Source organism: Ascaphus truei, chromosome 2, assembly GCF_040206685.1.
Source record: "Ascaphus truei isolate aAscTru1 chromosome 2, aAscTru1.hap1, whole genome shotgun sequence".
Taxonomy (NCBI): domain Eukaryota; kingdom Metazoa; phylum Chordata; class Amphibia; order Anura; family Ascaphidae; genus Ascaphus; species Ascaphus truei.
Window position 1 is genome coordinate 134,522,853 of NC_134484.1, and position 13,382 is coordinate 134,536,234.

Genomic DNA, 13,382 nt, shown 5'->3' on the forward strand with positions numbered 1-13,382 from the left:
TCTCTCCTTCTACCCCCTTCTCTCTCCCCTTCTCTCTACCCCCCCTTCTCCCCCTTCTCTCCTTTCTCCCCCCTTCTCTCCTTTCTCCCCCCCTTCTCTCCTTTCTCCCCCCTCCTTCCCTCTCCTTTCTCCCCCCCTTCTCTCCTTTTCTCTCCTTTCCCCCCTTCTCTCCTTTCTCCCCCCCTTCTCTCCTTTCTCCCCCCCTTCTCTCCTTTCCCTCCTTTCTCCCTCCTTCCTCCCTCCTTATCCCCCCATCTCTCCTTTCTCTCTCCTTCTCCCCCATCTCTCCTTTCTCCCTCCTTTCCCCCCCTTCTCTCCTTTCCCCCCTTCTCTCCTTTCTCCCCCACTTCTCTCCTTTCTCCCCCACTTCTCTCCTTTCTCCCCCACTTCTCTCCTTTCTCCCCCACTTCTCTCCTTCTCCCCCACTTCTCTCCTTTCTCCCCCCCTTCTCTCCTTTCTCCCCCCCCCTTCTCTCATTTCTCCCCCCTTCTCTCCTTTCCCCCCCCCTTCTCTCCTTTCTCTCCTTTCCCCCCTTCTCTCCTTTTCTCCCCCCCTTCTCTCCTTTCCCCCCCCCTTCTCTCCTTTCTCTCCTTTCCCCCCTTCTCTCCTTTCTCCCCCCCTTCTCTCCTTTCTCCCCCCCCCTTCTCTCCTTTCCCTCCTTTCTCCCTCCTTCCTCCCTCCTTATCCCCCCATCTCTCCTTTCTCTCTCCTTCTCCCCCATCTCTCCTTTCTCCCTCCTTCCCCCCCCCTTCTCTCCTTTCCCCCCCTTCTCTCCTTTCCCCCCTTCTCTCCTTTCTCCCCCACTTCTCTCCTTTCTCCCCCACTTCTCTCCTTTCTCCCCCACTTCTCTCCTTTCTCCCCCACTTCTCTCCTTTCTCCCCCCCTTCTCTCCTTTCTCCCCCCTTCTCTCCTTTCCCCCCCAATCTCTCCTTTCCCCCCCCCACACCACACCACTTTGTTTGCCACCACACCACACCACTTTGTTTGCCCCCCCCCACACCACTTTGTTTGCCCACACCCCACAGCAGTCAGTTTTGCCTGCTCTGAGTCTGAAAGTATCTCTCCAGTGTCTCCTCAAGCACAAAGCTTGGGAGAGCGTGCGGGCACGAGCATGAGCGCGCGAGCACAGCGCGAGCCTGAACGGGAGGATTCCCATTCACAGAGGTAAGCGCGCTAAGCGTCAAGCGCATAGCGAGCTCAGCGCCAGCGGGGACTCCGCCTTATACACAAATCCCATTTATTATAGATCTTCATATTGCAAATAGTGTAACACACAACATTGCATTTTGTAAACTCAAATAGTTGTGTAATTAAACTAATCTGTATTAATTGTTACATGCTAATCATCCTGTACATGACACACACATCCTTCCACAATGATGCATTGCTGCTTTCTTGTAAATGCCACAGCTCACACGGCCAGTTATTGCTGTTTTAAAAAAATCTTTTTTATTGTTGTGTTATTGTTTACGTTAAGTAGCTCTGAAAAACGATAGCCCAGTTTGATCAGCAACGTGTTTTATATATTGCTGTTTCCATTTGCAGAAGTGCTTGAGATGAGCTGGTCTGACCGGGATGGCCAATTCCAGATCTCAAGAAAACATGACCTGTTGGTGGCCCTTGAGGACTGGAGTTGGCCGCCCCGAGTTTATGACCTGTCTGTGTAATGCACAATAGATATGACACGTGTATAATGCCCTGACACGTGTATAGTGCCCTGACAACGGGCTGTTGCTCTGTGTGCAGAAGTTGGGCTGTGAGTGAAGGCTCTGCGCTCGTGTTTTTAATTCCTTAATGATATGAAAAGTATGAAATGCACTGAATCTGAAGAGGAAGAGACCACAAAAAGCAAAGAGAATCAACTTCAGCTCAGCTGCTTCATTAACCAAGAAGTGAAATATCTCATCACGGGCCTCAAGCTGGTGAGAAGGGCCACAGCCGTTTGTGGTTGTTAATGGGAATATTACATGGCCGATGTTTGAAAAGCCTCCGGTAATATAGGTCACTTATATGTTTAGTTGTGTATTTACCCCAATTTGGAATTTTATTTCAATATGGAAATATTTAGAAAAACAATAGTGCTACTGCTTGTTTCTCTGACCCCAGAGGTCACACTATCCCAGAGGTCATCATCACATGTGGCATCAGAAGACCGCAGCCGGCAGGTGTCATAGGTTTTTTTATGCGTTAATAATGCAGATCCCGAAATAGCATTTATTCACCTGTTAAGGCAGTCGGCCATTAAACATAGTCATAGCCAATCATGATGCAATTGAACTCGATTTTCTGGACTTACTAGATGTATTCTTTTGTTTTTGTGAAAAGGTCTCTTAAAACATAAGTACTACTTCTGCAGCCGTTGAATGTGCAGCATCGGCCTCGACTAGCAATTCCTAACCACAAAATGTAACTGGGTGTTACAGTAGTTACATTTTCCTTTGTCCACGTACCTGTTAGAAAAGAGATGGAAAACCGGAGGGGAAGAACTTCTCCTTCAAAGCGGACAAACTGACTCTTTTTTGTTTTGTCCTCACAGGGGCAATGTATCAATGTAATTGCCTCCTCTACAAAGATTCAACTCCCCCTAAAGTAACATTTCCACATTTATTTTTACACAAGAAGCAAAAAAAAATAAAAAAAAACCTTGGTTTTGCATTTCTCCAGGTCTGCCTAATTCAAATGTTATCTGGTAATTATTTTTCCCCTTTATTTCTTTAAACACATTGGCCAGGAGTCAAATCGGTGATTCCTGCCATTAAAGTCAATGGCAGATATGGCAAATTCTTTCGCAATAGTGCAAATTGCGCCTTGGCTCCCGGCCAATGTGCTGCTGTGACCCCTGATGAAGGTGCATGTGCACCGAAACGTTGGATGCAACTTTCACTCAATAGTCTTGAAATTACCTCTTTTTTTTTTTTTTAGCTACATTGGAAATATCACAATCGCCTGGTGTGCTTGGCTCCCTTTTGCATAGTGCTACGCATTGACTAGGATTTCTTGTTTCTAGCACCCAGTTTTTCATTTTCCTTTACCACAGGCCCCTGTGTTTAGGGGCATCCCAAGTTTTGATCTGATTCTCCCCTTTTTGATGTTGCTATTATGAGTCAAACACTGCAGAAGAGAGAGACTCGGCCACCGGTATTCGACCACGTCTCGGGGGAAACGTTGAGATTTCGATCAAAAACCCCGCGAGATGGGCCGCAGCAGACTTAAGGGCCCATCGGATTAATACCGCGGGAGGTCCCTGCGTCCTTAATGGGACTCGCGCTGTGTGAATCCAACCGGGTTCTACCTGCCTGAAAGAGACGTGCAGCCAGAGACTGAATCAGTCGCTCTACCTCCGCGCCTCTAACAGGTGATCCCAGGGGTTTTATTTAATTTTAACATTACAGTATTGTAGCAGTGGGTCTCTGGAGCTGAACCGCATTGATTTTGGGTCCAGGGACCCCCTGCTTCCTGAGTTACAAGCCCCGTTATGGGTTACCAGTATCCCGGCAGCCATGTTTAAATGCTCCCGCGTCACGGCCCGGCGATCGCCTGTTAGAGGCGCGCAGGTGGAGTGACTGATTCAGCCTCTCTCTGACTGCGCGTCTCTTACAGACAGGTTGGATTCACACAGCAGGGACTCCCGCTGTGTTAATCCGATGGGCCATTAGTCTGCTGGGTATTTGGGGAATTGGCCGTGAGTTGGGATTGTGATGTGGTCGACATACCGGCGGCTGCAGCTGTATATTCTCCAAACACTCTTGTTGCTAAGGAGACAACATGTTAACCACATTATTTAAAAATACCAATTTGATTTGCATAACAATGGTGACAACCTATAGGATATTGCAATTTCAAAGGAGCACTCCAGGTATAAACATTGCAACCTGCCTCAGGTGATGAGACACCCACAGATCCTGGCATTCAGATCAAATAGCCACAGTCCGCACTCCAGGAGGCCTTCGAAAAACATGTGAAGGTTTAATGTAGGATCAACATTTCGGTCCTTCCTTGTACATTAAACCTTCACATGTTTTTCAAGACCTCTGGAGTGCGGACTGTTGCTATTTTAACTTATAGAATATGTCACTGCCGTTGGTTCACTAGGGTTGCCCCTTTCATCCATAGGGTTCCCTTTGTGGGAATTTTGTTACTTCAGTTAGTAGAAACAAAACGAGTGTGGTTTCCTCCGCCTGTGATGGGGGGTAAAGAATGCTCTGATGGGAATGACTGCTCACACCATCCTATTTATCATTGTATCTTTCAGCGCCTTCAAGACGAAATCACCAAACATTCTCCATCACTGCAAAGAAATGCTTTGTATATTAAATCTGTAAGTATATGGAAATCAAAAAGCTGCATCTGATTACAAAAGGATTCAGCAAAGTAAATTGTCTGGGTTTAGGACCTGGAATGGATTTAAAAAAAAAAAAAAGTTGCCTCCCACAAGAGAACCTGAAGCATTGAAAGTGAGACCGTGATATAGCTGTGTCTCTTAGTCTTCATTGTAAACCAGTCGCGGGGTGTAATTTGTGCCAATATTAAACACACATCCAGTGACTCCCATGTGTATTATTTTATTTATTGGGTGAATGAGTCACTGGATGTTTGTTGGGGGCACTGAGCGAAAATTATTTGGTGCTAGAAAACATTTGCCTATAAGATTCCTCCAGCTTCTTGATCATGTTACAGGAGACCCTAGTGTTTTTTTTTATTTTAATCTTGCAGTGGAGAAAGAAAACACACAGATTGCTACTTGCCTTGCTTATCTATAGGAACAAGACTTGTGTAATTGCAACACTTGTTTTATCATTTGTCGTAAAAGAAATGGGAAGAGAAATGTTGTGCCTCCGAGAGCCAGTTGTCCCCTTGTAATTGCGTTGTTTTCTCTACTGTAGTCCAGGATCAGCCGTTTACCTGCCTACCTGACTATTCAGATGGTCCGATTCTTTTACAAAGAGAAGGAGTCTGTGAATGCCAAAGTTCTCAAGGTTTGGATTTGTCCACGTCATGTCATCCTTTTCTGTATTGTTTATCTTTCAGTTTGTGTAAGAAGGTGCTATATAATGTTTACAATCCGCGGGGGGTAGTCCCTATTCTGCGGGGGGAGGGCTGTTGGTCACGATTCCGTGGAGGGGGGGGGGGGGGTTGGTGGGCGGTCGCTATTCTGCAGGGGGACGGCTGTCGTGGTCACGATTACAAAAGTTCCCCAGCACACGGAACAAAGTCTGGCTACATCTTTTTGAAGACGTGAATTGAGGACTGCCTCAGGTTTCCTTCTCTGTTTAACAACTTTTCAGCAGAACAGTCATGGAAGGAGAAGAAGGGACTTGGATGTGTAGTAAACCTGTTGATCTCTCATGTGGTCCTGTGCATGTTTTATAGTTTGTTACACCCCTGGACATGTTACTGCTCTTTGGCAGCAAACCGGTTAAAATGAAGGAGATGTCAGAGAGGCCAGCAATGCATTGCAAGCAACAGCCAAGTATTACGTTCTCAGAAGTCCCACTGAGAGCCTCATGCTGGATATATAACCTTTATGAAGTGTTCACATGTTCAATGTTTTGCAAGGAGAATACTTCTAGATATCTATTTTGTATTCCTTATGCTATAATCTGCACCTGTTCCAGGCATTACCCTCTCAGAAAACACCAGGAAGCTACAGTGAGGCAATTTCTCTTTCAATTTAAATGTTGGCAACAATATGGCACTGTTAATACTGTGAATAATTTTCCATCAAATAATATACTCGCGGCCCTGCTTTAATATTCATAACCAACATTTTTCTTTTGACTGAGATGAGGGACATTTAAATGACCATTGTTTCCCTCTTCCTCAGGATGTTAAATTCCCCCTCATGTTGGACATATATGAATTATGTACACCAGAGCTTCAGGAAAAGATGGTCACATATCGCTCAAAGTTCAAGGAGCTAGAAGATAAACAAGGACAGCCACCAAAAGTAAGTATGTGAAGCTTGTTTATCTCAGCGGCAGAGAAGGATGAGCATGTTCTCCTCAGAGTATCAGATATAATTAGGAGAGCCCTAATCATCGGTTCTTAATTGTCTTTTTATATGCCTTTTTGGATATGAAATCAAATGTGTCGCTACGGTTTATTCAGTTTCTAAAATGTGTGGGAGGTAAAATGAGGATTCCAGCTTTACTTTCTATAGCTGAAACATCTGTGCGTGGGCAGGTGTCTCTAAATTGCACCTTCTGTTCTCAAGGTTAATATACAAAACATAGACATTGACAACGGAATAATACATTTGCAAAGCACTTATGGAATGTGTAGCTTTGACTAAACAAGGAATAGAGATCAGACTGACCCTTATCCTTATACATGCTGATCATCTGTTTGTGTTTATAAATATACACATCTTTCTCTTTATGTATCACACTATTTCTCTCGTACAGTCCCTCTCTCCCCCCTCCCCCCCCCTTCTCTCTGTCCCCGTCTCTCTTCATACATTAACATATTATTTCCGGTGTCATTTTAGGCAATCCAAGTGGCAAAAAAAGATGCTAGATTTGAACCATTTGCCTTCCCAGATGGTAAGTGTACATATTTGCCTATTCGCAACGACCATGATGGAGCAGCTAGCTAACTGTCATTAGCTACTTTCAGCAGCAATACTACAAAACACACTCTACCTATGTTAGAAGACAACCAAAAATAAGCTTATACAGGTAGTCCTTGCATAAACATTTTGAATAAGCAGTGTATTCAATTAAACATTGAAAACATATTTGATGCTAGTGATTTAATTATACAAATGACTCAATCACACTATATATTTAAAAAAACAAAACGCTGGCAAAATCTCTTGAGCGTGTCCTACTGCAATTGTTTTCCAGTTCAAATAATTTAAATAATATCTGAAATTAGTTGTGGAAATCACTCTCAAATCTAAAACACACAGAAACCCCAAAGCTATGGTCTAAAAGGCAAACAGGAAAAAATGACTATTTTATTCTACATGTACAATTTGAAGAAAAATATATTACCAACTGCTGAAATCCTTGTTTAAATTGTGTCTATTTTCAGTCTTTCCAAGGGTTTAACAGCTTTTACATTTTGTGTGGACAGGAACATTTTGTAAATAAAAAAAATGTTTGAATAGAGTCAGCATTGTTCTTTCTAGCTAATTTTTATTACATTTTTATGCTCAGCTCTAAATATTGTAATGCATTTAAAAGCAGGAACAGATTTGAAAATGAGAAATTGCTTTAAAAGTACCCATGTGACTGAATACATTTCAACATTGGTGTTCACACTTAGCTGCAAAGCATGTTGTCATTTAAATAAAAAAATTACAGAAACCAGGCTACAGGGGAAGAATATGATATTGCACACACGAGCATCACTCACATTTCAGTGAATAGGATTACATTGCAGAGAATTGTATTGCTAAATGTAGCTACACCAATTATGTTTTTCTTAACTTTTATTCAGATTTAATTGGTGTGTTTCACACATTTCACAAATCCAGTGTTTTTTTTTTTTTTAGTATCCTGGCAATCGTGTTTTTTAAGGTACAGTCAAAAGACCCCTCTTAAATAGGACTGTTCTCTCACCCCCCCTTCCCCTCCCCACCCCCCCCAATAAGCATGAAGGACTTATACACATTAGAGTAACACACTATATTACATGTGCAGGGTTTCACGCTTTACTAGCACTGCATCAGTACACACGCAGTATAAATCTGATGTCCTTGCTGTTTTTCAGATGTTGGTTCTAATAATTGTGGTTACTTCGAGCTGCAGGCAGTTCTCACCCATCAAGGAAGATCCAGTTCTTCAGGACACTATGTTTCCTGGGTCAAGAGAAAACATGGTAAATAGAAGCGTCCGTGCGCATAGGAGAAACTAACCCTTTCTGGGTGCAACTCTTACGAGTATGTTTTTAAGGGGAAAAAACCCGCAATAAACTATTTTGTAATGCAAATTTTTTTTTTTTTTTTTAAAGTTGTCTAAACATTTAATCATTCCATAGCAAAAAAACATTATTTGGGGGGTGGAGGGGAAACCATTTTATGCAGTTCCCAAAAACTTAAGAAATATTGTAGCAAGCATGTCTGACGCAACAGGGTTTTGTAGGGTAAAGAAAGTGATACAATTGAGGTTGTGTGCCGAGCACGCACGTTCTAAGTCAAACTTCTTTGCGTTTTGTCACTGAAATTGTGTGATTTTTTTAATTAAAAACATCACCATCACAAACAATTTCTCTGACAAAAGACAAAGAAGTTTCACGTAAAATGTGCATGCTCAGCACACACTTTGTGGTGGGGGGGGGGGGGGAAATGAGTAGGCAATAAGATTTATTAATGAAACAATTCTTTTCTAGCAGGAGATGCTCAATGTAAAAAAGGTTACAAGACCACTGTTATAGAGGCCTGGAACAGAAGAGGGAATCTGGATTCGCTTTTCAATGCTACTTTTGTAATTTAACTAGATCTGCCTACAGTTGTTAGCATTGAAAAAGTGACCCACACTGTCCTCATTGACATGATTTGTCTGCAGTACATACATTGCATGGTCGCGTCCATAGTGAGCGACATCGCTCGCGCCAAATTCAAAACACTTGAAGCCAATGCGCATGGCCACAGAGCGCGCGTGCACGAGACGGGCGCCGGGGCGACCGACACTTTGCAAGAAACGCGTTTGTATTTGTCATGCGACGGCCGGGTCGCGTGCGCGGTTCAGCCAATGAGGGCGAGCCGCTCACGTGACATCACGAGCACACTCCCAAACGTTGGATGGGAGCTGATTTTGGTCGCGGCTACTCCAGCCCCCGCGGCCCCAGATTGGCTGGGCTGCAGGTTGCGCCCCGTTGCACGTTTGCAACTGCTATGTGCAAAGCCTGTGACGCGACCATGATCAGACCTGGTGACCTGTAAAAACATAAAGCTGACTTATAGGGTCCTTATCTTTTCTTTATTTAGTTAAATATTATAGGAATTGCACCCCGAGCCTTTGCAAGATCACCGTAAAGATTAAATGGCCCCCCAAAAAAAACCCTGATGCCGTCTTATTGCAACATTTATTAAGACTGATAATTTACCAGTGAAGGTGAAACTTAAAAACCAAGTGTTAATATTATGAATTATTAATAATGATAATTATGCACAAGGGTGGCGCAGCTAAATACAGGGTATACTTTGCTGCTGCTGCTGCTGGAGGCGTTTGAAAAGCATAATTCTGCAGCCTTCAGTTCTCACTGACTATTATTCGAACCGATGTTATATGCTCTTTATATTCGTTTCCATTTTTCAGATGAGTGGATGAAATTCGATGACGACAAAGTGAGCATTGTGTCTCCGGAAGATATTCTGAGGTTGTCTGGTGGAGGAGATTGGCACATAGCCTACGTCCTTCTTTACGGGCCTCGGCGAATCGAAGCTCCAGAGGAGACTGAACAATAATGACATTTTGCTATTTTAGCCGAGGTGTGAAATAAATGTTCCCCATTTACCATTTCTTAGCCCTAAAACTGACTCTTTTTTTTTTTTGTAGGAAGGGACTGTAATTTGTTCAACTCAATTCACGATGACCGATAAAAATGACATCAGATGACTTGTTTCAGATCTCCCTGCTATTCAGTGACATGTAGCACGTCCAGGCAACGTTTAATGCCAATTCAGAGTGGGATTTTGGAAGTGAATTTTTTTTTTTCTTAGTCTTAATATAATTTGAATTTTAAATTTAGATTTGGAAAGTAACAATGCCTATGTGGCCGCCCACTTCTCAGGTGGTGCTAGAACCAATTTTTTTTTTTTTAACATGTTAACTATGGGACAGAAAAAAAAAAAAGTAAATATTTATTGCACACCTACATCATTGGTTGTTACTATTGCATGGTTTATACCACAGTACTTTGCCATCCTTTGCCTTATCTGACAGCTCTGCCAGGAAGGAGGAGAGATACGTGTTGCCTCATTGTAACAGTGCTGCTGCCCATAAGACATGGCCACAATCACGTATGTGTCCAGCCTGACCTGCCAATTTTGGTCTGTGCTGTTGCTGGCATTTCATGACTTCCGAATAAAATTGTGATCAATCTCGTGCTCTTGTGGTTTTTTTTTTTTAATGGTTTTTGCCTGAAGTATTATACGGTAGTTATCAAACTGGGGTTTCTTAGTACTGTAGTGGGGATTCCCAATAACCTGAGAAATGCCATTGACTTCAGTGAGAATTGAATGCTGTGTTTCAGATCTACGTCCAGTATGTTTTTATCCTTTTTTTTTTTTTTGTAAGAAAAAGTTGTGGCTGAGACACCATCTATGGGCCAGATTCAATAAACTTAAAGGGTCTCAAGGCAAATTTTATCAGTTTTAAAATAATAGTAATAAAAAAAAAAAAATGGAAGACTGTCATGATTTTTAGTACATTTTATGTGGCCTTTAAAACACATAAGTTGAGTATGTTTGTCATTTTTGCAGTTTTTATTCAAGCTTTAAAATAAATAAGTATGAAGCAGGGTTCACGGGAGCTGAACCATGTTAATGTCAGATAGTAAAATCAAACCGCGCTCTTGCTTCCTAGCAGGATCTTGAAATAGATCAGCTCTTCCCTCTTGCAGCTGATGCGATGTGAAGGTACCCCTCCTCCACCGATACCGTCGTAGGATGGCTCCAAACGTCAGGTGTCAATGGAAAATTAAACACAAAAGCGCACCAAGGGTCAAGATTTAATAAAACTGTAGTAAAATAAGAAAAAGTAGGGGGTGCAGTGGCCTGTACTCCAAAGAAAATTCACTTAAATGCACACTACCTACATTTAAAATTTAACCTTTAATATCAAATACTTATCACATTTTCACTTTGGTAATATATGTTTTAACGTTTAAAAATAAATTAAATAAGGTAACTTGTGCAAACGGGCAGTCTCTAATGTTTAAATGCTCCAATATATCATTAAAACTGGAGAATAAGAGGCTGCTAGGGTGCAGACAGCCAAAATTTTGTCCCTGAGGAAGCTCCGTAGTAGGAGGGAAACGCGCGTTGGTCGAGTGTTGATGATGTCAGCCCCCTTCATGGGGCTATTTTAATACAGTATTTGTCAGCCGTTCACTAGATTAGCCAATATATAAAAATGAGGGTAGTGGCCAGGCAAGGATCCCTGGAGTAGGTTAAGACCTGATTAGGAGGTTATACTGCCAGTATCAAGTTACAACAAATGATATTACTAGCCCCTACGATATTCACCACTTCACTAGGCTAATCAGTGAAGTGGTGGGCTTTTTTTGCTCATTTTGGCTGTCTGCACCCTAGCAGCCTCTTATTCTCCAGTTTTAATGATATACTGGAGCATTTAAACATTAGAGACTGCCTGTCTGCACGAGTTACCTTATTTAATTTATTTTTAAACGTTATTACATTTTCACTTTGGTAATATATGTTTTAAGTATTTGATATTAAAGGTTAAATTTTAAATTTAGGTAGTGTGCATTTAAGTGAATCTTTGGAGTACAGGCCACTGCACCCCCTACTTTTTCCGATTCACTTCAGTTCACAGTTGCACCTACTTTTCATTATCAATTGAATGTATTATTATTAACACGTTTCACACAATTAGTATGGTTTAGTCGATCACTCCCTTATCCCCTCCCCTTTTGTAGTAAAATAACAAGTAAAAACTTACATATACGGATATATAAGTCCAGTAGAGCAGTGCATGGGCAACAGTCCTGGTGGAACCCTAGGCGCAGGGGGTAGGTGCTGAGGCTCACAGATCAGTAAGCTCGCACAGTGCTATTGGTACACAGTAAATTGGTGGAATAAGCCCCAGCACTCCTACAGTCAGAGACTTTCGGTTTGCCTGAGTGAGTTTCATGCTGGAGAACCGGCGATCGTGGTGGGCTACCAAACACGGGTCCTGCAAGAAGCCGCAACCCGGAAGTGACAACAACGTGGTGCCGAGCAAGCCAGCCCCAGCACGCAGGACTGATCCGTAAGCCTCAGCACCTACCCCCTGCGCCTAGGATTCCACCTGGACTGTTGCCCCTGCACTGCTCTACTGGACTTATATGTAAGTTTTTATTTGTTATTTTACTACATTGTTTTATTAAATCTTGACCCTTGGTGCGCTATTGTGTTTAATTTTTCATGTTAATGTCAGCTCTGGGGACCCCCTGCATAGGTGCAACCAGTACACCATGGTTCTTAAAGCTCCTGTGCCCTGCAGGCCATTAGCATTGGCTCCTGTGCAGGGAGATATTTAAAGCTATTGTATGGCTTGCCCAGAATGCCACCGTGAGCAGCTTTTGCGGTATCTCAGCCAGCAAGGGGCCTTTAAATTATGACGCCAACTTTTAAAAATGATGCAAATCAGGGTTTTACCTTCCTTGTCATGTCTGAATGCTTAAGATAATTATTACACACACACTTTGTGGGCAAAGATGTAAAAAGTTCAGAGTATTGCACTGCATAATGATTGCGCTAAAGCTCATTCTTAAGAAATTCTGCAAAGCAGGACAAAGACTAAAATGTTTCCCTCCCTCGTACTTGTCCTAAATCACTGCTGTAAGATTAAGCTTCTCTTGCTGTAGGGCTTTGTTATGGCTTTGACAACCTGTCCATTTGGGCGTTTTAAATGAGTAATGCAGCTTTAATTAGCTAATCTAATTTTTGTAGATGCTTTAGGGATGTTTAAATGAATGTAAATGAAAACTGCTAACTACTGTAGAACAAACACACAGAACCCCAGCAAGCTCTTTTTGGGACCTGAGCCCCAACAATATATACCTGGGGAGGAGGGGCCACTAACCCACAGCTGAAATTAAGTTAGTGGCCCCTCCATCCCAGGTTAAGCCCACCCCTCCCCACTTCAAGTCAGCAGTTCCTTTCATTTTACTGGATATTGATCCAATGTTGGTCTTTCTCCCTCCTAATAGAGGTAAATGAGAATTGTAATCCTAATAGAGGTATATTGGTATTTTATCTGGTAGTGTTAGGACCTGTGGACAGGGTCTGCCTTGTGGCTAACAATGCTTTGGCCAAAGGGTTAAACTAAATGACCCTTTTTCAAGAGAATATGTAAGTATTTTACGGTTTATTTTTGTCATTGGATGTGGCATTGGGCTTCTGTCACTTGTTAACTACTGAAGAAGCACGAGGGCAGCAGAGCGCTCTCCAAAGGTTGGAGGTTTTAAAAGCCAACATTTTATTACCAACCAAAGTTAAAAGTACTTTAAAAGTAGCAAACATGACACTGATACTTGAGCTCAAAAAATATTTTGTGTAACGCAATGACAGTAGGTAACAGACTTTTGTTCATTGTGGTCTTCAGAATTTATACAAGAAAGGACACGAGTTCCTCAAAGCCTATCATACTGGGGACAGCTAATTTATATTGAGAAAGATTAAGTAACGAAATGCTGATATGAAGAAGTTG

At 42.4% G+C, this 13,382-nt stretch overlaps 1 protein-coding gene across 1 annotated transcript in view; it reads left to right on the forward strand.

The window, feature by feature from the left end:
- The window catches only part of USP14 (ubiquitin specific peptidase 14), a 33,853-nt gene extending 23,802 nt beyond the window's left edge, over nt 1–10,051 (forward strand). Inside the window, exons 10-16 of the mRNA XM_075585224.1 lie at nt 1,808–1,922; nt 4,253–4,318; nt 4,884–4,976; nt 5,825–5,947; nt 6,488–6,542; nt 7,717–7,824; nt 9,264–10,051. Of these exons, the coding sequence (XP_075441339.1) occupies nt 1,808–1,922; nt 4,253–4,318; nt 4,884–4,976; nt 5,825–5,947; nt 6,488–6,542; nt 7,717–7,824; nt 9,264–9,412 (709 nt within the window). The 3' untranslated portion in view covers nt 9,413–10,051. The remainder of the gene's footprint in view (nt 1–1,807; nt 1,923–4,252; nt 4,319–4,883; nt 4,977–5,824; nt 5,948–6,487; nt 6,543–7,716; nt 7,825–9,263) is intronic.
- Nucleotides 10,052–13,382: the final 3,331 nt, after the last annotated feature.